Below are 23913 nucleotides of genomic sequence, written 5' to 3'. Positions count from 1 at the left end.
TTTTCAGAGCCTGAGGGCTCCACGGGGCCTATTGTTCTTAGAGCCTGTGTGGCTCCAACGTTTGACCAGTGCTTTTAGAGCCTCTGTGGCTCCAACGTTTAGGGCATGTGTGATGCCCAGAGCCTGTGTGGCTCGAGCAGTGGCGCAGTTTGCGCCTAAGGGCCAGTGAGGGCCCTGGCGCAGTTTTGAAGATTCCCAGCTGCCCAGCAATTAGTGGGCAGCTGCACCGTGTAGGCGCAATTTCAGGAGAGAGTCCCTGTGTGGGACAGAGAGGGCACAGTGGTGCCAGGCCTTCACAGCTGCGCAGCACTTAGTGCCAGCTGCTACGTTTAGGCTTTCTTTTCTTGAGACTGGCGCTGCATGGCAGCGCACCCTGACATTGAGACTCGGGGCATCTTTGCCCCAACAAGGCCAGTTGGCCTAGGGACTGCCACAGGTGGTGGCTTATGTAAGTTGTGCGCAATGTGGTTATCTGCTATGTCTAGGATGGTAACTGCCTGCTGTGTGTTGTTGCGCTATTGAGTTGTTGTGCACCTCTGAATGTTTTTATGCATCATGTGTCTTCCTTTTCCCTGCGCTGCACCTCTGAATGTTTTAGGCATCATGTGTCTTCTTGCGCTGCACCCCTGAATGTATTTTATTGCATCATGTGCTCTGTTCTGAACACCGCTGAATGTGTAGGTTTATGCATCATGTGTTTCTCTTTACTACTCCTCTGAATGTATAATTATGCATCATGGGTAATGTGTTCTTTCCTAGACCCCTAAATGCTGTGTGATACTTAGGTGGTTGTTCTTTTTAGTACAGGTGGTCCTAGTAAGGTCCTGGTTCCCTGCGTGACATGCTCCTAAGGTGTTTAGGGTTGTGTAGTGTGTACTTAGCGGTTCCCAGTAGTTACTGGATGTGATTTATAACTGTTACTTTGTGCTACAGTGATTCTATATTCTTTTATTCTAATTTCTGACAGTATTTCATTTCTACTGAGTGCTGATTCTGACAGTGGCCCATGTGGCCCTATCTTGTAAATAATCCCTTATGAATGTTGCCCGTGTCAGTTGGCACAATGTACATGTCTGATTTTTTTTTATCTGATATGTTTTGACAATACAAAAGTTATTTTATAATAACCTTGTGTGGAGTCCTTTTGTGGTGTGCCTAGTATGTTGTTGCTGTTGTGTGCTGGCGCAAATTCTTTACACATTGCCTCCGAGTTTAGCCTTACTGCTTGTGCCAAGCTACCAAGGGAGTGAGCAGGGGTTATCTTGGCGTGTGACTTCCTTGCCCTGACTAGAATGGTGGTTTCTGCCTGGCTTTGGCATCAGCCTTAGCCTACCAGAAATAGCCAGTTCTAACACTAATCCTCGCAAATTTGCGAATTCTTAATTAGCGATTTTTGCATTTGGGATGATGAATCCCAAATGCAAAAATTGCACTCGCAAAGGGCCAGATTTTCAGAATCTGGCCCTTTTGCGAGCGCATTTCGCTTGATGAATCTGGCTGATAGTGCTCTAACCCCGGCCTTGAGATGTTGCCCCTCAAGACTCAACCCACCGGGCTGTCTTCTCTGGGTGCATTTGTTCTCGGGGTATTCAGTCGAGAATGATATCCTGCTGCAGCCATATTTCAGACCAAAAGTATTTGCTTCAAAAATGAGTTTTTATTCAACCTCCTGCCCCCTTCCCCCCAGGACGAATAGAGCTGCTTTATATGATTAATAATTTACTTAACAAACGGTGAAATTAGAGGTCTACATACATCTTGACAATCTAGCACTTTTACAGAAAATTGTTTACACTTACACACAAAATAATTAATTTACATACACTGAGCAAGTTTTCCAGAAAAGATCAGAGTAGTTCAAATTCTCGTGGCTTATCGCATTTGCGTAGCGCACAAAAATGACGGGCAATCATGGTTATATGGCCAGGTTCTTTTAAAGAAGGCAGAAGGGGGATATTACGTTATTTACACAGAACCACACATTCGGTCACAGTGACGATGCCAGGAATTTAAACCCCAAAGTTCTCTCTTTTGCTGCATGCCGCAGCCGGTACTACTGGGAACCTCTTTAGTTTACTGTGCACATTCCTGCTACCCAACGGGGCCACGGCTACACATCCGAACTCTAAACTGTATGGAAATTCTGTCGGGTTTTCTTTCAAAGTGCTCATTCTCTACTACTCACTCTCTACTACTCTCAACTACTCTATTCTCTACTCACTCTCTACTACCCTCTACTCACTCTCTACTCACTCTCTACTCACTCTCTACTCACTCTCTACTCACTCTCTACTCACTCTCTACTCACTCTCTACTCACTCTCTACTCACTCTCTACTCACTCTCTACTCACTCTCTACTCACTCTACTCACTCTCTACTCACTCTCTACTCACTCTCTACTCACTCTACTACTCACTCTACTACTCACTCTACTACTCACTCTCTACTACTCACTCTTTATTACTCACTCTACTACTCACTCTCTGCTACTCCCTACTCACTCTCTACTACTTACTACTCACTCTACTAGACACTCTCTACTCCCTCTCTACTACTCGCTCTCTTCTACTTAATCTCTACTTCTCACTCTCTACTACTCACTCTCTACTACTCACTCTCTACTACTCACTCTCTACTACTCTCTACTACTCACTCTCTACTACTCTCTACTCTCTCTACTACTCACTCTACTACTCTCTACTACTCTGTACTACTCACTCTCTACTTCTCACTCTCTACTACGCACTCTCTACTACTCTCTATTACTCGACTACTCTACTACTCACACTCTACTACTCACACTCTACTACTCACACTCTACTACTCACACTCTGCTACTCACTCTACTACTCACTCTGCTACTCTCTACTACTCACTCTCTACTACTCTACTACTCACTCTACTAATCTCTACTCACTCTCCACTACTCTACTACTCACCCTGCTACTCGCTCCTAATCTCTACTCACTCTCCGCTACTCTCTACTACTCACACTTTACTACTCTCTACTACTCACTCTCTACTACTCACTCTCTACTACTCGCTCTACTCTACTACTCGCTCTCTACTACTCGCTCTCTACTACTCACTTGCTACCACTCTCTACTACTCACTCGCTACTACTCTCTACTACTCACTCGCTACTACTCTCTACTACTCACTCGCTACTACTCTCTACTACTCACTCTACTACTCTCCACTACTCACTCTCTACTACTAACTCTCTACTACTCTCTCCACTCTCTACTACCCACTCTCTACTACCCACTCTCTACTACCCACTCTCTACTACACACTCTCTACTACTCACTCTCTACTACTCGCTCTACTCTACCTGTAAAACTCGCTCTCTACTACTCGCTCTCTACTACTCACTTGCTACTACTCTCTACTACTCACTCGCTACTACTCTCTACTCACTCATAGTACTCACTCTCTACTACTCTCAACTGCTCACTCTCCACTACTCTCTACTACTCACTCTCTACTCTCTACTACTAACTCTCTGCTACTAACTCTCTACTACCCACTCTCTACTACTCACTCTGTAGTACTCACTCTCTAGTACTCTCTATACTCTACTACTCACTCTCTACTACTCACTCTCTACTACTCACTACTACTCACTCTCTACTACTCACTCTCTACTACTCACTCTCTACTACTCGCTCTACTCTACTACTCGCTCTCTACTACTCACTCTCCACTACTCACTCTCCACTACTCACTTGCTACTACTCTCTACTACTCGCTACTACTCTCTACTCACTCGTAGTACTCACTCTCAACTGCTCTCTTCTCTACTCACTCTCTACTCTTTACTAACTCTCTACTACTAACACTCTACTACTCACTCTCTACTACCCACTCTCTACCACCCACTCTCTACCACCCACTCTCTACCACCCACTCTCTACCACCCACTCTCTACCACCCACTCTCTACCACCCACTCTCTACCACCCACTCTCTACCACCCACTCTCTACCACCCACTCTCTACCACCCACTCTCTACCACCCACTCTCTACTACTCACTCTCTAGTACTCACTCTCTAGTACTCTCTATACTCTACTACTCACTCTCTACTACTCTCTACCTCTTACCTCTCACTCTACCTCTCGCTCTACCTCTCTCTACCTCTACACCTCTCTAAGCGCACACATATATAAATATATATGTATATATGCATATGCATTTATATGTATGTGTGTGTATATATATATATATATATATATATTACCTACTGGCGGTCGCCAGTAGGTATATATAGTTAGGATTTTTTCTCTATGGGATTTTTGAAAATTCTATGTCTAATAACTTTGGCGTTTGTGGACGGAATTGGCTGAAATTTTCAGGAAAATGGCACATTTTGTTTCTGAGCAGCCCCTGAAAATTTGGGGGGGGTTCGTCAAGGGGGGGCCGAGAAAAAAGGGGGGTCCCAAAACGCGTTTTTCCCATGTTAATTTCCATAGGGCGGTTGGCCTCACTTTTAGCTCGAACGGCTGAACGGATTTGCATGAAACTTGGCAAAATTGTACGGACTGTTAGCCCGATGTGCCTTTGCTAGGTCTCAATATATGTGCTCCAGTGGATTTTGATAAATTAACGTTCAAAAAAATATATATATCTGTGACAGCGCTCCGGGTAGCGCTCCGGTTCGCGTACTTGACGCGTAACGGAACTTCGCGAAGCGAAGCTGATTGGCTCTCCGGTGTCTGTCAACATTCTAAACAGTCCGGAGCGGCCGCCATCTTGTCTCTCGGTAGGATCGAGAGACAAGAGGAGGCCAAAACGAAGGGGGAAATGACCATAAGGGGGCATAGTAGATCCTCCCTGACCCCCTAGGTTTGATGTGGAGGCTTTAAAAGGGCCCAGCGGAGCAAAAAACTAAAAAAAAACGTTTTTTTTGCGTGGGGATTGTGCAATGGGCGGTGGTAATCTAAATGATGAGGCGGGGGGGGGGGCATCGTCCAAAGCACATCAGCGTGCATAAACACGAAAATGTTTTTATCTACCACGTACTTGACTTATCTCTCTGAGATGCATTCCCTTGTGTTTCGGCAATGGTCGTCTGTTCATTACATAGATCGCCCGAGGGCGGTACTACAGACCGCGTGTAGGAAAGGGTCAAAAGCCAGGGGTAGAGGAGTATGTAACAAGCGAGCCATTTAATTGAAAAAACTAAACGTGACAAACGGTTGCAGGATCAGTGAAGGTTGATTTTATAATTGAAAGTATAACAGGATCAGTTACAATAAAATCGTCCATACGCACACCATGGGCGAGTATCATGGGTAACATTATTTCGAAGCTTTATTAATACAATAATCAATAATGAAAAATCGACATCAATAGGGTTGTCTGTATTCACAGTCAGTACCCTTCCCCGCATGCCATGTGCACAAAGACCGCATACATCCCCCATAACGTCAAGGCTAAGTAACTAGAACGTCATAAGGAGTTGCAAGTCGCTCCCATACTGGCGCCATTTTGGTCGAGGCCAGGCAGGTTCAGAGTATAGTTCAATGTCTCCAATAAGTAGCGGCAGGACCAGAATCCCTTTCGGCAGTTCTGGCTTCGTCATTACGAGCGCTAGAAAACAAGACGTTCTGGGCAATACCACCCTTGACGCAGCCCTTTATTCCTCAAGATGGTGTCTTTCAAAAGCCAGGGGTATAGGAGTATGTAACAAGCGAGCCATTTAATTGAAAAAACTAAACGTGACAAACGGTTGTAGGATCAGTGAAGGTTGATTTTTTAATTGAAAGTATAACAGGATCAGTTACAATAAAATCGTCCATACGCACACCATGGGCGAGTATCATGGGTTACACTACTTCGAAGCTTTATTAATACAATAATCAATAATGAAAAATCGACATCAATAGGGTTGTCCGTATTCCCAGTCAGTACCCTTCCCCGCCCGCCATGTGCACAAAGACCGCATACATCCCCCATAACGTCAAGGCTAAGTAACTAGAACGTCATAAGGAGTTACAAGTCGCTCCCATACTGGCGCCATTTTGGTCGAGGCCAGGCAGGTCCAGAGTATAGTTTAATGTCTCCAATAAGTAGCGGCAGGACCAGAATTCCATTTATGAAGAATGTTGAAGAGTAGTATGTTGAAAATCTGAAGCCATCGTTCTACAAACTCTCAACCAGCCTTGGATGGAAAAATCCTGAAGAATGTACAAACTGAAAACCAGTTTTTGTCTGCATAGCATCAGCAGCAACACTTGAGTCAGCTTTGTGTGAAGCCGCCATCTTGATCCAATCAATACCTTCCCCTTGCACACATTCAGGGACCAGGCCGCAGGACGTGTCTTCAGATCAAACGGATTGTGGGACAAGGTCCAGAATGGAAGAGTCACCAAAAGGCAAAAAGTTCCGCCGGACCCCGGGAGCCGGCCGCCTATGTCGGGGGCGATCTCAGGCCACACCAGGGCAACAAGACTTGGGAAGGGGGCAGGAGCCAAGCGCCCCCTCCGAGTCCGCGCCAGCACACCTCCCCTCGGGGGCCTCCGTCAAGCGGCTCAGGGAGGCACCGCAGGCAGCGGTTCTTCAGATCAGTGGCTGTCACCGGCAAGGCTCCCCTCCGTCAGCAGCGATCGTTGGCGCTGTGGTTGCGGCCGGAGGCCCCGCCTAGTCAACGCCCCGGCCTCTCCATCTCGTAGGCCGCAGAGTAGTCGGGGAGAAATCCCGGGAACTGCGGCATGCATTTGGATCGATGTTGCAGCAGGCTGCCATGTAAATAGTTATTTAATAAAACGTTTTACCCTGTTACTTTGCTGGTGTGTTGTATATATTTATAATATTTGCATAGGGTTTGTCGTTATTTTGGGCGGGGTGGGCGGCGGAGCCGAGCTGTCTTGCAGCCATCATGGCGTCGAGCTCCGTTCCTCTCACTAGTTTCATATTTCTCATGAGTTGTTGTTCCTAATGTTTCTATTTTAGCGAGGTCAAAAAGAGATCCCATTAGTGGCCTACTGATTTTGCTTGATTCCTTTTGTTTTTTCTAACGATTTTTCACTATCTGTAAAGACTAAACCGAGTATTGCGACTCTGTGCTTGTTTGTAAATAGAGAATGAACCAAAGAGAACCAATTCCAAAACAGTAAATGCTTGGATAACAATCAATCAAATGGAGAGGGAAGCAGGCACGACGGATTACAACGGGGGCAAAGGCCTGCGTTACCTACCCTTCACTATCTGCAAAGAGAGAATACTCCTAAAAGAAAAGAGGGGGGGGGGGGGCAGCGTTCAAAGCACATCAGCGTGCATAGACACGAAAATGTTTTTACCTACCACGTACTTGACATTTTACAGCTTTTGATATTTGCTATTAAAAAAACCATTGAAATTCACTGAAAAAACCATAGGTTATAGACCATATATAGTTAGGAATTAGCATTTACAAAACCTTGAAAATTCACTGAAAAAACCATGGGTTATAGACCATATATAGTTAGGAATTAGCATTTCCAAAACCTTATTTTACTCACACAAAACCATTGAAATTCCATATATAGTTAGTTGCACTAACTATATATCGCGCACCCGCAATCCACTGCTGATGATGTCACATATTACATCATTCATGACATGGTCAGTGACATCACTGATGACATCACTGATGTGACATCATCAGCAGTGGATTGCAGGTGCGCGATATATAGTTAGTGCAACTAACTATATATGGAATTTCAATGGTTTTGTGTGAGTAAAATAAGGTTTTGTAAATGCTAATTCCTAACTATATATGGTCTATAACCCATGGTTTTTTCAGTGAATATATATATATATATATATACACACCTACATATATACATCTGCAGATCTATATAAATGCATGCATACATATACATAAATGCATACATATGCTTGTTGTGTGTGTTTTTGAAACGTAAATAAAATGCGTTATTTGCAATGTCAATAGCTTAAACTCGCGTAAATACGCGACCTATTGCATTGCAAATCCAATAGGTCTCGCATTTGCGAGAGATTAAGCTATTGGCATTGTAAATGAGAATGCCATTTATTTATCTGTTTTCAAAACCAACACATAAATAAAAATGCTTGTTGAATTATTTAACAGACTTGCTTTCTTTCCAAAACTAAAAACTTCTCTAGGTACTGGAGGTAGTATTCAGTACCCAAGATGCTAGGTTTAGATTTGAAGTTGCGCAGCAGTTCCAAGGGACTGGGGAAGAGGTAGACATTTGGCCCAAGCCTGACTCGGCCTTCGTACATCAAGAAACCTCAGTTAGGTTGAGGATCACGGGGTCTTGTTGACTGATCTGGTTTTATACCCTTTATGGCAGGGACCAGATATGGGGCACATGGGGCATAACTGATTTCATTGAAGTCATGCAGCAAGTTATGATAGAGCCAGGGTTAGAGGCACAAGAGGGATGGGGCTTGTCTGAAGACACTTGAGGTTTGAAAAGAGAGGACAGGCCCTGCAACCCATATTCACTGAGTATATTTGTGCAATGGAAGAGGCTTCTGCATGTAAGTGCCTTTGTCCAGAACAAGGAACCTTAAGGATAATGTTTCCAGTAAAAACAGGGTGAGGGCGACAGTTAACTATGATCTGTACCTCTGTCCCATCAACGCATGTTCTCTTTGTGCCATTTTCAGATGGGGGCTTACCACACAATTGAGCTGGAGCTCAACCGCAAGTTCACTCTGGCCAAGAAGCAGTGGGACAGTGTGGTGCTGGAGCGGATAGGTGAGTGTGACCGAAGCGTTGTGAATACACCAATATATGGCACGTGTAGCTGAGTGATGTGTGGGGCCGCAGAGGACAGCTGAGCATGGCACACACTATTGAGTTTGTCGCAATGTGGTATTGTTATGTTATGTTAAATTGTTTTTCTAAGCCACAGAGCTATCCAAAAAGGGTTTCCCAGCGCCAGCCTGAAGGATGGAACAAAAGTATGGTATTATTGGTTAAATAGCCATGTGTTTAGACCTTTGCGAAAGTTTGCGAAATTTGTTTCATGACGAAGAGATACAGGCAGAGTGTTCCACAGGATGGGGCCGAGAAAGGCAAAGAAGCGACCTCCCATCCATGAGAGTCTGACCCTGGGTGGGTACCAAAAAAAATTACCCTGGGTAGTTGAACGCAGTAATCGTGAAGGGTGATAGGGTTGGGCCAGGGCTTGAGCTCAAAGCTTTGACCTTGACACAGCTTTCCTCTTTCTACCAATGGAGATCACGTAGATGGCTGGAGATGGAAGTGACTCTGGGAATTCGGCATAGTAATCTAGCTGCAGCGTTCAGCACTACCTGTAGCTTCCGCAGTATATTTTTGTTGGCCCCTAGATAGAGAATGTTACCATAATCTATTCTCGAGGTCACAAGTGCCTGGACTACCGTTCTCTGGGTGGAGCAAGGAAACATCCAGACAACTTTCCTCAGCCACTTCAATACCGTGAAGCAGGTAGCTGCTACCTTTTCTACTTGCTCTCTCATGGACTGCCGGTCGTCAACAACAGAGCCCAAATTGCGGACCTGTTGAGTGGGCTGGGGTGGAGTTCCCGGTTCGATGGGCCAATGCTGGGGACCCCATAGGTCTTTGTTGTTCCCCAGAATAAGAACTTCAGTCTTATCGCCGTTAAGTGTAAGCATGTTTGATTGCATCCATGCTGCCACTTTCCTTAGGCCATTTTGGAGAGCTGATGGACCAGACACCTTCTCAGAGGAAAGTGATAAGATGAGCATGGTATCATCTGCATAAGAAAAAAGAGACCACCCGTCCTTCTCTGCAATTGCCAGTGGTTGAACATAAATATTAAAAAGCAATGGACTAAGAATAGAACCCTGGGGGACTCCAAAATCGGATGAGTGAAGTTTGGAGGTGGCAGCAGAGGAAAAAATGTGCGGTTGGTGAGAAAAGATGTCAACCATTTCAGAGCGGACTCAGAGATGCCGAGGGATTTAAGGGATTTTATTAACACGGTGTGAGACACCTTGTCAAAAGCAGCGCTCAGATAGAGTAGTATGAGAGCTGCTGTATCCCCCATGTCCAGGTGGTGTCTCAGCATTTCTGTGACACCCAGTAGAGTTGTCTCTGTTGAGAAACCAGCTCTAAAACCAGACTGGGAGTCATGTAGAAATATAGAGGATTCAACAAACATGCTTCCACTCAGGAGGAACAATAGCTTCCTGTATGAAGTTGTTAAGAAGATCCATAATTAATTTGAGGGAGGGTCTGTCAAGTTGTTACAGCACCGTAGAGGGTAAAAAATCTCGAGGTGAACCAGATTTGATGCTAACCAAGATTTTTTTTTATGAATTAATTTCTATTGGTGACCAGTATTGTTGCAGGTAGGTGAGAGTAGCAGCACTTAGATAACTGTTTCAGATATTATTTTGAGCCTACTGCTGGAGTGGGGTAGATGCATCCTAGTGGTAACCACTGGATAATACAGCCTACTATTAATCGTTTTAATATCTGTAACCTTCCTTTCCTGTCACTTGTTGCTTATTCTCCTTTACGTCCTTGGCCTTTACTTTCCGCCCCCTTGCCCCATTCGTTCTTTTACCTCCATTGAGTCCCAATATACATGATTCTTCCCACTCCTTGCCTCCAACCTAGACAAGTTTAGATTCCAATGACTCCTCACAGGTCGTGAGGTTTAAACCTGTCACCATTGTGGTCACCTGCCTGTTCTCTGGCTTCTTTTCGATCTGTCCTTCAGGGGTGGATAACATGCTCTCAGTTCTGTTTCTAAAAGAGGGCCCACTAGTCAGGTTTCTGCCTCCAGAGCTTCATTCAGTATTGCAGAACATCAGGGCAGGGCACGTTTCACAACCGATTCTACACTTCTCCAGTATTAGGGTGTCTTTCATAGATTCACATGCTTGAATATTCCCCGTCGTCGAAGTGGGAGCCCCACAGTAAATAAAATAGCAATAAAATCCCAATAAAATAAGTATATAAAAACATATCGCACAAATTCCAAACCAGAAATACTTATAAGTACCAGGTTAGCATTAACACATAGGAATACATAGGAGAAAAAGAAACCCCTTTATAACATATCCATGTCATTATGTTAGTCCAAACTACAGCCAATCAGGCGCAAGCACCCCTCTAGAACCTTCTCAGAGGCTCAGGCCCTCCGATTTTCTACCGCATGGCGTGTGAAGGGAGTCTCCCTGAGCTCTGCTCAGTTTTCTACATTTCTTCTGGTTTCCAGTGTTTCCACAAAGTCTTCAAGTAAGAAGTCTTTGCTTAGATCTTTTTCTTTTTGTGTGAAGTTGCGTCTCTTCTCTGAGAACCCTCACAAGAAGTGTATATACTGCCTCTATCCAGACCATGAGGTAGGCAAATGTAACATTTTCAGGACTTTTTCCACCAAGACCCTTAAGGATAGGTAGGGACGTCTCCTCCTTTGGGTACAGAGGTTGAAAGACAAGGATTCACCTCTCTCCGACGCAGAAAGCCTTGTGTCAGGTACCTCAAATTCTGCTTCAAAGCGTAGCAGTGTGCAGGAATTGCCATCTCCTTTTTTTTAAGGAGAAGAAGCTTTCATTCATGAAGGCTCCTGCGGTGTCTCCACCTTCTCCTGCTACGCCTACGCCCCGAGATCTGACTCTCAGGCGTCTACGGCTTCTTCTAAGCATGTTTCGACCACAAAATGTGCAAAAATGTCGACGGGCGCGTTTACAGTAGTCCCGACGACGAGATCTGCCATCTCCGGCTTGTCGACGACGACCGTGATGACGACTTCTGCTTCTGGCTCGTTGGCGGTGGCTGCGTCGACGTCCTCTGTGTCGACGAAGGTATGCCTCCGCTTTAAAACTGTCTCGTCGACGATTCCTATCGTCTCGAAGTCGAAGAAGGGTCTCTCGTCGTCATCAGGCTCTTCGTCGACGAAGATTGTGAAGAGTGCCTCCTCGTTGTCAGGTGCTCTGTCGACGGCTGCTTCATCGACGGCTGCTTCATCGACGGCGGCTTCGTCTACGGCGGCTCTGTCGACGGCGGTTCTGTCGACGGCTGCGGTAGACGGCGGCTCTGTCGACGGCAGCTCCGTCGACGTCTGTGCTGTCATCGACGACGACTTCGTCGACGGTGGTGTCATCATCCTTCGCATCTTTGCCTCTGGTGCCACTTTCTTCATCCGGGTCTGGCTCTTCCACTGTTGACCCTCTGCAACAATGTCGCCAGGTGCCTTTGGACCAGCTCAATATTCCAAGTGACACGCAGCCTCCGTCACCCCTGTTTGCCACAGGTTCAGAACAGGACTCTTGTTCTGAGGAAGACTAGGATGATCAATTCCGGGTGGCACGTAGCCCTTCTGAGCTGGTCATAAAATGTCAGGACTATGGGGATAATCATGATGATTCATATTTCCAAGAGGAGGAACCTTCTACTCAGGTTCCTACAGCGACACTACCGCTTTCCCTCATTTCCAATCTCCAATATATGTTGGAGGATTACAACAGGCGTTTTCCGCCGTCTCGCCATGGCTCTCCTCTGCCTACAGCGCCCGCACCTGCAGCAGCTCCGACTTCTGCTCCGTTGCCACAACAAGCAGCTCCATCTGCTCCGGCTACGACCCCTATTCAGGTCCATGCTACAGTGTATGCAGATGATGATGAGGATGATGCTCGCCCAGCTCGGGAGGACGGCGAGGTTCAGGACGATGATGATGGCAATATGGCAGATTGGGACGATTATCAGATCCATACACTGTCCGCGCCTCCTGCGACTCAAGGGGATTCCCCTCCTGTTGACATAGCCAGCTTTCACCAGCTTATGGATAGAGCGGTGCTCCGCTTTAAACTTCCTATGATCCAAAAGGATGAAGACTGTTTTCTTTACGACTTTAAAAGTCAACCTTTTAAACAGGTCCAGACAGTTCCCATCATCAACTTTATTTGGAATGAGGGTGTCAAGTTGATGCAAACGCCGAATTCCATCCCGGCACAACTACCTCGTTTGGAAAAGAAGTATAGGTAGCCCCATGGTTCTCCAGCTTGCCTGGTTGCGCAGCCTAAGCCAGATCCCGTGATCACCCAGACCACCCAGCGCCGTTCCAGGAACCCATCTTCTCCAATTACTGCTCCTCCTGATCGCGAAGGTGGTTGCCTTGTTGCCATTGGGTGGAAATTTTCTACCATGGCTTTCACTACTGTGAGGGCCGCAAATTCTCTGGCCATACTGGGCAGCTACGACCGCCAGATGGTCTGACATGTCTGCCTTTGTTGCCCTCATTCCTGAGCCCTCCAGAGCTGAGGCGCTGAAGATTCTTCATGAGGGGGAGAGAGCGTCCGTAAGAGATCATAGACTGCTCTGTGGATATCGCCTGCACTGGCTTCCATCAGCTTGCAGGAGCAGCTGTTCTGCGACGTCAGGGTTGGCTTCGTTCTACCTCTTTTCGCCAGGAGGTTCAGGCGAAAATCCTTCATATGCCTTATGACGGTGAATCGCTCTTTGGCCAACAAGTCAATGAAGCATTGCAGACGATAAAGAAGGATACTGCAACAGCTCGTTCCTTCGGCACTTTGCGGTTCCACAAACAGCCTTTTCGTGGTGCGCGCGGACGCGGCACCACCTCTTCTTTTCACGGCTGATCCAACCAGTACCGCTCCTACGGTCAAGGAAATCAGCGATATTCCTCCCAGTCGCAACAGTCCTCTCGCCAGCAGTCTTCCAAATCGTACTGAGGAAAGTCTTCCTATAGAGGCTCCGCTTCCAAGAGGCAATGACTTGCCTTCCCCGCTCAAAGTTGGAGGACGAATCTCCCTGTTCTTTTCACAATGGTCCTCAATCACCTTGGACCGTTCGGTGCTGGACATTGTATCAAAGGGCCATGCCTTGGAGTTTGTCAAGTTTCCTCCTCACACTCTTCCGACTGGTCCGCCTCCAGCACACCTCAAAGAACTTTTCCAGCAGATTCGCATCATGATTCAAAAGGGTGCCATTGAAGTGGTTCCCAAGTCTCAGAAAGGGATGGGATTCTATTCCCGGTTTTTCCTCGTCCTCAAAAAGACAGGCGACTGGCGTCCAATCCTCGATCTACGGGCACTGAACAAATATCTAAAGTGCCAATCCTTCCGCATGCTCACGCTCGTGGAGATTCTACGTCTTCTCTCCAAGGACGACTTCATGACCACCATCGACCTTCAGGACGCGTATTTCCATGTGCCAATTCTTCCACGGCACCGGAAGTATTTGCGCTTCCGGGTAGAGCGGAGAGACTTTGAGTTCAGGGTGCTGCCTTTCGGCCTGCGCTCGGCCCCTCGCGTCTTCACAAAGGTATTGGCTCCAGTGGTGGCTTACCTGCGTCTACAAGGCGTTCAAATTTTTCCCTACCTAGACGATTGTCTCATCAAGTCGCAATCTCGCAGTCCGCTGTCTCAGGACACTCGACTCTGTCAACCTTTATTTTGCTCTCTCGGTCTTTCCATCAACACCGAGAAGTCTCAGGTCGACCCAGCTCCCTGCAGAACTTTTCTAGGCGCCACTCTGGATACGTCACTAGCCAAGGCATTCGTGTCTCACGAGCGTCAGCAGCAGATTCTACACTTGGTGACTCTTATCTGTTCAAAAGAGTCCGTTTCAGTTCGTATATTGAAGTCATTTCTGGGGATGGCGTCCTCCTGCATCTCCCTGATCCCAAATTGCAGGCTCAAGAGTCGACCCATTCAGGAGAAATTGGATAGACCGTGGCGTCAGGTCACTGGCTCTTTCAACGATCTGGTCCTAGTGACCGCCCGGATGAGGTCGGCTCTCCAGTGGTGGGCGCAACCGTCCAACGTTGCTGCCGGTACTTCTTTCCTCACCACCCCTCCGGAACTCATTCTGACCACGGACGCCTCCCTGGAAGGATGGGGCGCACACCTTCAAGAGCTGTCCGTAAAGGGCAAGTGGACTCTGTCTCAACGCTCCTGGTACATCAACAGACTGGAGTTAATGGCCATCTTTCTGGCACTCAAATTGTTCCATTTTCTGTTCCAGGGAGAATCAGTGCTCATCCAAACCGACAATACCACCAGTATGCACTATGTGAACAAGCAGGGCGGCACCAAATCTCCTCTCCTGTCTCGGCTGGCAGAGAGTATTTGGGATTGGGCACTTTGGCACCACATTACCCTGACAGCAGTTCACCTACCAGGCATCTCAAACATCCTGGCGGATTCCCTCAGCAGGTCCGCATCCTCGACTCATGAGTGGGAGCTGCATCAGCCGACTCTGGACTTCATCTTTCGGCGGTGGGGTCATCCGCACATGGATGTCTTTGCGAGCCCTGTGAACCGGAAATGCCCGTCCTTTGCAAGCTGGCTTCTCCTTCCAGAATCGTCTGGGAATGCCCTTTTGATGGACTGGTGCGATCTATTCGCCTACGCTTTTCCGCCGATTCCACTAGTTCCTCGAGTGTTATGGAAGATGCGGAGACAGCCGTGCCACATTCTCCTGATCGCTCCCAGATGGCCTTGACAAGTGTGGTTCTCGGAGCTGCTACTTCTCTCACAGTGCGAACGCATTCTCCTTCATCCTCGAGCGGATCTCCTCACGATGGACGAGGGTCAGATCTGTCATCTTGACCCCTCCTCTCTCAAATTATCGGCTTGGAACCTGAGCACCTTGAATTTGCCCATTTGAACATTTCGCCAGCATGCAGGGACGTTCTTGCCAATGCCAGAGCGCCCTCCACAGTAAAGACTTACAAGCTTTAGTGGAAAAGACTCTGTCACTGGTGCGCAGCTGCCAACATCCATCTCGTTCATTCCACTCCGGCTCAGCTACTGCCGTTCTTTCTACAGCTGGTGCAATCAGGACTTTCCCACTCCACATTGAAGGATTTCTTGGTGGCAATCTCTCGCTTCCGGCAGGATGGCTCCTCCTCTCTCTGCTCCTCCAGAGTCATTCGTCAATTTTTCAAAGGACTGTTCAGGAAGTTCCTGCCCATTCGGCGTCCTCCTCCTACCTGGCATCTCAATGTTGTTTTGGCACAATTGATGAAGGCACCATTCGAGCCTATCCACAAACCGGATTTAAAATGTTTGACCTGGAAGGGGGCCCTTCTCCTTGCTCTGACCTATTCACGCCTTTACCATTAAACCTCCTTTCCTCCAATTCAAATCGGACTGTGTTGTGCTTCGCACCAACCCGGTTTTCATGCCTAAGGTGCCCACTGACTCACCTCAATGAACCTGTTTTCTTAAAGACTTTCTTTGCCAATCCTCAATCTCCAGCGGAGCAACATTTGCATTCACTGGACATTAAACGATGCCTTAAGTTTACATCGACAGGACGGCACCCTTTCGCAAATCTGATCAGCTGTTCGTTGCTTACGGACGCATGCGCAAAGGGCGTTCTGTTACCAAGCCAACTATTGCACGTTGGATTTCTTCAACAATTTCTTTCTGTCATCAGAAAGCCGGCAAGCCTCTTCACTCCTCCGTGAGCGCTCATTCCACCAGGGCGATGTCATCCTCTACTGCCCTGTTTGCTGGTGTGCCAATTCACCAAATATGCCGAGCAGCCTCGTGGTCCAGCAGGCACACTTTCACGAGACATTACTGCCTTGAGACGATCAACGAAGCCGATACGGCCGTGGGCCAAGCAGTGCTTCGCAATCTTTTTAACTGAGGTGAGCCTCTGCTTTCTTCCCTCCACCTATATGGTTTAGGTGATGACTATTGTTATTATTATTATTATTATTATTATTATTATTATTATTATTATTATCATTACCTACCTGGCTATGTTATGCTATTTTTGCATTTCCATGCCTATGCATTGCTGTTTTTGCTCTTGCAGCCAGCTATTACTTCTCACTATTCTATTCAAGCATGTGAATCTATGAAAGACACCCTAATACTGGAGAAGAACAATTGTTACTTACCTGTAAACAGGTGGTTCTCCAGTATTGGTGTCTTTCATAGATTCACATGCGACCTACCCGCCTCCCCTCAGAAACTCGCTTCTCCTCCTAGACTCTTTTGTCACTTTGGTGCTATGAAAATCTGTGGGCCGGAGCCTCTGAGGAGAAGGTTCTAGAGGGGTGCTTGTGCCTGATTGGCTGTAGTTTGGACTAACATAATGACATGGATATGTTATAAAGGGGTTTCTTTTTCTCCTATGTATTCCTATGTGCTAATGCTAACCTGGTACTTATAAGTATTTCTGGTTTGGAATTTGTGTGATATGTTTTTATATTCATATTTTATTGCTATTTTATTTACTGTGGGGCTCCCACTTCGACGACTGGGAATATTCAAGCATGTGAATCTATGAAAGACACCAATACTAGAGAACCACCTGTTTACAGGTAAGTAACAATTGTTCATCTTTTCATCAATTTGTTATGAATTCATGTTCAACCATCAGTCAGTGCACCGCCTTCCAAAGGGAAGTTTCATCTGGCATCTAACTAAATGGACGGGTTGGCTCGGAGTACACTCTTTACAAAAATGATGATTCTTTTGCTACTTGTGAATAATTCTCACTTTATTAGGGTATCCCCGGGTAGGGTATTACAATGCATGATGGACCCAATTGCCCAACTGTAACTGGTATTCAAACTAAGTGACGCCAATAATAACAGTCTTGTAACATTCTGGCTACAATTACAGTAACCAGGGAGAGTCTGTTAGAAAGAGGCTCACGAAAACTAACTATTTGTTTACATAGGGTTTTAGAGTCAAGAGTGCATCATTTAAGATGTTCTTTGATATAAAAAATTCTTCGTTTTTTTGTTGGCTTTTTTTTTTTTACAAAATGTATCATTTAAGAATGCAGTCTAATAGTTTTCTGAGAATCATTCATGCAATTAATACAGTCCTTTTTTACATTCCGTAGCTTTGTTAAAGTTTATTTTTTTCTTTTGAAAGAAGAAATGTGTTTCTTTCCGAACTTCACTTTTGACATAGCAGAGCTCCATCATAATTTATAATTTGAATGTATGGAAGTGCCCTCTTGTTTTTTATGGGTCAATCCGAGACCCATGCTGCCTCTGAAAAAGTGTTTCTCACCTCTCACAAGATATGACTTGGATGATCCTGATTTAGAAATTCACTAGCACTCTGTCTACCTCTACACAACTCCAACATTGCTTTCATCCGCCACCACAAGAGCAGATACGTGCCAGTGTGTTATATGTAACTCTTAGGTACCATTCTACTCATGACCATCCCCTTATTTGTCCTTTCCTCTTTCATCAGAGCAAGCTTGTGACCCAGCGTTCGGTGCGGATGTAGCTGCTGTGGTGATGCAGGAAGGTCTTGCCAACATCTGTTTGGTGACGCCCAGCATGACCCTTCTGCGGGCCAAAGTGGAGACCACCATTCCTAGAAAACGGAGGGGAAATTGCACGCAGCATGATAAGGTAAAGGAGTTTATTGTTTATTGTTATCTTCCTTGGGGGCGATATTTGGGCATGCATCCCTCATAGGGTGGCGAAGAAGAGCTTTTGCTCTGGATTGGCCGAGATGGGCTATGTGTGTTCCACACTGGGGCTGGAGTAAAGATGTGATGGATAGCTTTATTGTGCCTGTTTCCAGAAGTCTCCATCCTTCATGGCAAGTTCTGTTAATTGGATTTCCTCAGATAGCAGAGGCTTAAGTAGTACCTCACCCGCCAGTTATATTAAAATGTAGTTCTATTCTAAAGCAAACAATGTTGCTGAAAAGCAGAAATGTAAGAATAACATGAGCATAATGCATTAAGTTGGAAGTCACGATGTTGATCATAAAGTTATGAATGAAGTATCTAGCACTTTGCTTCTGCCTCTCCTGGCAATCAATCCATCAGCAACTGATGCTTCCTCATCTGAATCTGCAGCAAGATCTGGTAGCAGCTTCAAATTCCACACATTTTGCAGACTAGGGTTGACATTTAGAGGAGTGCTTGGGTAGGTGATGCCCAGCTGAAGTAACACCCACCACAGCCATTCTTGAGTGCATGAAACCAACAGAGCAGCCAGTGATGCTCCTACTAGGTAAGACATGGTTCTGGGAGAGTAGAGCTTGTATAAGGTGGCAGTGGTGTGGTCTGAGGCACTACCAAAATGTGATCTATCCTGTGCATGTGTACATCTTAAAGACAAGCCAGCACTAGGGTGTGGGCACTAAACCAGACCTCGAGTGACTGTTGCTGCATCTGAGCTTGGTCTTCCTTGATATTCCTGCTGTCTATTCCCTTTGGTGGAATTGTACTATGCAGTTGCAAGGAATTTGGAGGTGTATTGTAGGTTGAAGAGTTTCACTGATGCACTTCAAGATATGACTTGGATGATCCTGATTTAGAAAATCTCTTCCCAATGCCCCACAAGTTCCCAACTGTCACCTAACTCTACCAAAGGGGTACTTGGCTGCCCACCATTGATTTGTGTGCTGTATGGCATAACACCAACATCACTAAATCACAGGCCTAATCTAATTGGTTTTAACTCAGCAGGCATGATTTAGGAAAATTATCCACTCTAGCCACAAGGATAACTCAGAATGCTTTACGCCAGTTGCTCTGAAGAAGCTAAGTAACCTGAGGATATTTGCTTAGCAAAGGCCTGTTTATGCAGTGGCCAATCCTGCATACCCCTGAGGCAGATACAGAACAGTTATATATGTAAGCAAGCAAACATTGGCAAAGCTAATAGATTTCGACTTTCAATGGCATTACATGACCTTTTGACTTTGCCACTGTTTGCCCATGTAGAAGAGCCTCTGAGAGGCACTGGAGGAGTTGGAATTGGAGGGGTTGACAATAATTTTTTCTAAAAAGCAAAAAAACACCTAAAGAGGGATGGGAATGCAACAGACCAGCTTGGAAAGATGTGTGGAGCAACACAGAAAGCAAGGGGAAAGGTATTTGAGGGGAAGCAGCACATGAGCACAAGACAATGCATGCACTTGTTGAGTGCTGAAATCGAAATAAAATCCTGCTTTTCTAAATGTGAACAGTAGAAGGATACACGTCATCCCATCAAAGGCATGGTAAAGAATATGTGCTCCAGGGGAAGGACAAATGCAAGAAGAGTAAGAAAAGACATTGATTAACCCTTTCGATGCTGATGACGAGCTGGGCTCGTCATGGTGCACAGTGGTCGTGTGCTGATGACGAGCCCAGCTCGTCATAAAATGAGGAAAATAGCAATTTCCAGCACAGGAGGGGAATTGCCTTAGCAGCGAAGGTGTTAAGTAGCAAGCTATTGTTATTGAGTTCTCATACATTCTGTTACTCTGATATTAAACCCTATGCTGTGTTAGTTTGTAATATAACATCAAATGCTGAAGGCATGCCGGTTTCAAGAGCTGTTGTAAAAGTACTTTCGCACAGTGTGCAAAACCAGTAGTATTTTTCAAGGTGATAGCATTGCAGTTAGCTAACACCTCATGTTGTGGTACAATACAATTGCTGTGAGAAGGATCAAGCGACGCACCTCCAATTCAATTATGACTTGATGTTGTGAATTAGGCAGGCAGAAATGAACCCTTTAAAGCTGTAATATTGTATCACTTCCGACAAATACATTGTCTTTGCCACAATACTGTTGGCCTCGCTCGTTGTAACTGGCTTACCATGTGTCTCTGTGACCAATGAGAAGCAGCTGGAGAAATCTGTAAGAGTTCTGAATGGTACTAATACAGCTAAGTGCTGTTTGTGAGTCTGTGCCTGTTGTCTATCAAGCAGACTCTGCAGCTGCCAATCAAGGCATTTCAGAGGGAAAGAAAGCAGGTATTGGGATGGCAAGGTACAGTCACATCTCGGTTCCATACTGCAACAAAAAAAGCCCACATTATACCAGAGAAAAGTTAGCTAGCGATCATCTGTCTCAGTGAATCTCCACCCCAAGAGCCAGCGAGGAATCAGAATTGTTTGACCCAAAACCCTGATCCTATTTAAAAAGAAATGAGAGAGTGAAGAAGCGGCAGAAGCAGAGGCTCCTCTGCAAAACAAATGTGCTTATGAAAAATAAATCACTGGCGCAGGCCTCTTCCAAGTGTAGAATATGGTATTCTGAACAAGCCTTCTTCTTCCCCTACATTTCAATCTGTGTTTACAGGAACAAACATGCATTGGAAAAGTCAATAGGTTCACAATGCTTGCTTGTGCCTGTAAACATGTTATGTTATGCTATTTTGTGTTGTGTTGTAATATGTTATATGTTGTTATATAATCTATGATGTTATATATGATATGATATGTTGTATGTAATATGTTATGTGGTCTAGTGGAACTAATTACCCATGAAGGTATCCAGGCGTAAGACTGAAGGTGCTGGGTGTCCGCCCGGTGAGTTAGTCAAAGGGATGGATCTTCAACGTCTTGCGGCATTCAAGAAGTGTGGAGGAGACGCTGATGCGTTTAGGGAGGTTGTTCTAGGTTTTGGGTACAATGTAGAAGATAGCTAGACTTACTGTTCTACTTTTGGGGATACAGGGGTGAGTGTGAGAGATGCGGAGTGTGAGCAACTGGTGGGTCAGTGGAAGTGAAGGTGGTTACCCTGGGGGACTCCGCAGATCAGATCCTTGGGTTCCAATGTGTAGGGTGGTCGTCTGACTCACTGTGTTCTTCCTGTGAGGGCCAGTCCTTGGATGCATCTGTTGCGTAGTTTTCTGTTGAGTGTGTGATGGGAGACTGTATCAAAGGCAGTTTAGGGATTGAGTATGAGGAGCGCTGCGGTTTTTCTATGGTCCAGTATTGTGCCGATGTCATCTGTGGCCGCGATGAGTGATAATTTTGTGCTATAGTGGCTCTGGAAACCTGACTGGGTGTGGTATGTAGGTCATGGCGTTTGAGGAGGTTGGTGTGTTTAGGTCTCGCCTGTCGATGCGCATGCGCATCGAGCAAGCGAGACTATGGGGGCTTATCCACTCTTTGTCCAACTTGCAAGGAATCGTGGCGATTCCTTGCAGTGCCCGTGACTTTTAAGCTCAATGCGCATGCGCATTGAGCTTAAAAGCGCGTGCACATGCCCCCAGCCGCCTGCCTTGCCTACTCTCCCGCCCCCTCACTTCTTGATTGCACGGCCGCTAGGCCGTGCCTCCCCTACTCTCCTCCCCCCTCCTCCTCCTACTCTCCTCCCCTGCCCGCCTGCCGTGTCGCACCTCTCCCCTCTCCGCCCCCTCCCCTGCCCGCCGTGCTCTCCCCTCCTCTCCTTTCCCACGCTTGCCTCCTGAAAGTCGTCTTCGTTTTGTCTCACCGCTCTCCGTTTACTTTCCTGCCTCCCCCTCTTTCACCCCTTTCTATTTTATATCCCCAATTTTCTCCTTTTTAGTTTTTATTTATTCCAGTTCGTGTGTCGCCTCTTTCTTCCTTTGCCCATCCAACCTCCGTTTTTGTTCTTCCTTTGTCCCTGCTCAGCAGCCCCGCATGCCTTCCCCAGCAGCACCGCACACACGCCCCTCCCCCGCTGTCCCCGGAGCAGCGCGCAGACACCCGCCCCCTCCCCCGGTGACATGTCTCTCGCTGCCTCTGTTTGTGTTGGTGCAGCGAGAAATGTTCTGTCACAATCCCGTCCGTCAAATCCGGCTTCGTATCCTCACTCACAATGTCACGGGCACCGCGGCCTGTGCCCTCACACCTCCGACGACCACTCGGTGCAAATAAGGACTCTCTCCCTCAGTACTGCGTCATCAGTGCCTCCCACGGCGACCCCCTCTTCCAACAGACCACCCTCCCAGACCAGCAGCCCTCCTCTCCCTTTCACCCCACAGAAACCGTGCCCGCACTCATGACGTACACGCCGTCCTTTCCTACCCACACACCTGCACTCACACTGCCTCTCATCTTCTGCATCCCACAGCGACAGTCTCTCCTATCCCAGGCGTCCCACGCTGAGTCTATTTCAACTCCGGCTTCCCACAATGACCGTTTCTCCCGCCTCATTGACAGTCTCTCCTTTCCAGTGTCTCTATCTCCTGCATCCCACACTGACAGTCTCTCTCGTATCCTGCACGCCACACTGACAATCTCTCTCATTTGCTGCACCCTACATGACAGTCTCCCACGCCTCGTACACCCAGCAATTACAATATCTTACGTCCCCTGCACGCCACACCGACGGTCTCTCTCGCCTCCTGCACTCCATACTGACAAGTCTCTCTCTCATCCTGCACGCCACACTGACGGTCTCTCTCGCCTCCTGCACTCCACACTGACAAGTCTCTCTCGAATCCTGCACGCCACACTGACGCTCTCTCTCATTCCTATACTCCACACTGACAGTCTCTCTCGAATACTGCACGCCACACTGACGCTCTCTCATTCCTATACTCCACACTGACAGTCTCTCTCGAATACTGCACGCCACACTGACGCTCTCTCTCATTCCTATACTCCACACTGACAGTCTCTCTCGAATCCTGCACTCCACACTGACGGTCTTTCTCGCCTCCTGGATCTTAGGCTGGCAGTCCCTCTCATCTCCAGCATTCTACAGTGACACTCCTCTTTCATCCTGCATGTCTCAGCTGCCTTTTAAATCATCTACGCTCCGCGCTCCACCAGACAAAGGCACCACGAAGCTTTGCTGAGCGGCTATAACTGTCAATGCCTAGAGCGTGGAAACAAATGTCTGGAGCTCGTGTTACAAACACCCTAGAGTTGTAGCTAACATGGCATAGCCTCGGGCAACTAATGGTATAATATTGTGCTCTCCATAGCTACACAGTCCTGGACGGCTGCATTGCCCATTGTTGCTCCACCGGGGCAAGAGCTGTGCCACCCTTTGAAGATCCCCGCTGGCTTTGTAAATAAGCCCCGTCTGGGTTATATATATGCCATTTGGCTATCATTAACATCGAGCAGAAGACCTTTCTGTGCCTCCCCTACTCTCCTCCCCCCTCCTCCTCCTACTCTCCTCCCCTGCCTGCCGTGTCGCACCTCTCCCCTCTCCGCCCCACCCCTGCCCGCCGTGCTCTCCCCTCCTCTCCTTTCCCGCGCTCGCC

General features: G+C 46.9%; 1 protein-coding gene across 1 annotated transcript in view; it reads left to right on the top strand.

Moving 5' to 3' along the window:
• Positions 1 to 23913, top strand: part of PELO (pelota mRNA surveillance and ribosome rescue factor) — a 314258-nt gene that overhangs the window by 83508 nt on the left and 206837 nt on the right. The window contains exons 4-5 of the mRNA XM_086931709.1: positions 8644 to 8734; positions 18187 to 18350. Coding sequence (XP_086787835.1) covers positions 8644 to 8734; positions 18187 to 18350 — 255 coding nt within the window. The remainder of the gene's footprint in view (positions 1 to 8643; positions 8735 to 18186; positions 18351 to 23913) is intronic.

Source organism: Lissotriton vulgaris, chromosome 7 (assembly GCF_964263255.1).
Source record: "Lissotriton vulgaris chromosome 7, aLisVul1.2, whole genome shotgun sequence".
NCBI classification, from domain to species: domain Eukaryota; kingdom Metazoa; phylum Chordata; class Amphibia; order Caudata; family Salamandridae; genus Lissotriton; species Lissotriton vulgaris.
Note: the sequence above shows the minus strand (reverse complement) of the source record. Positions and strands in the feature narration are given on the sequence as shown.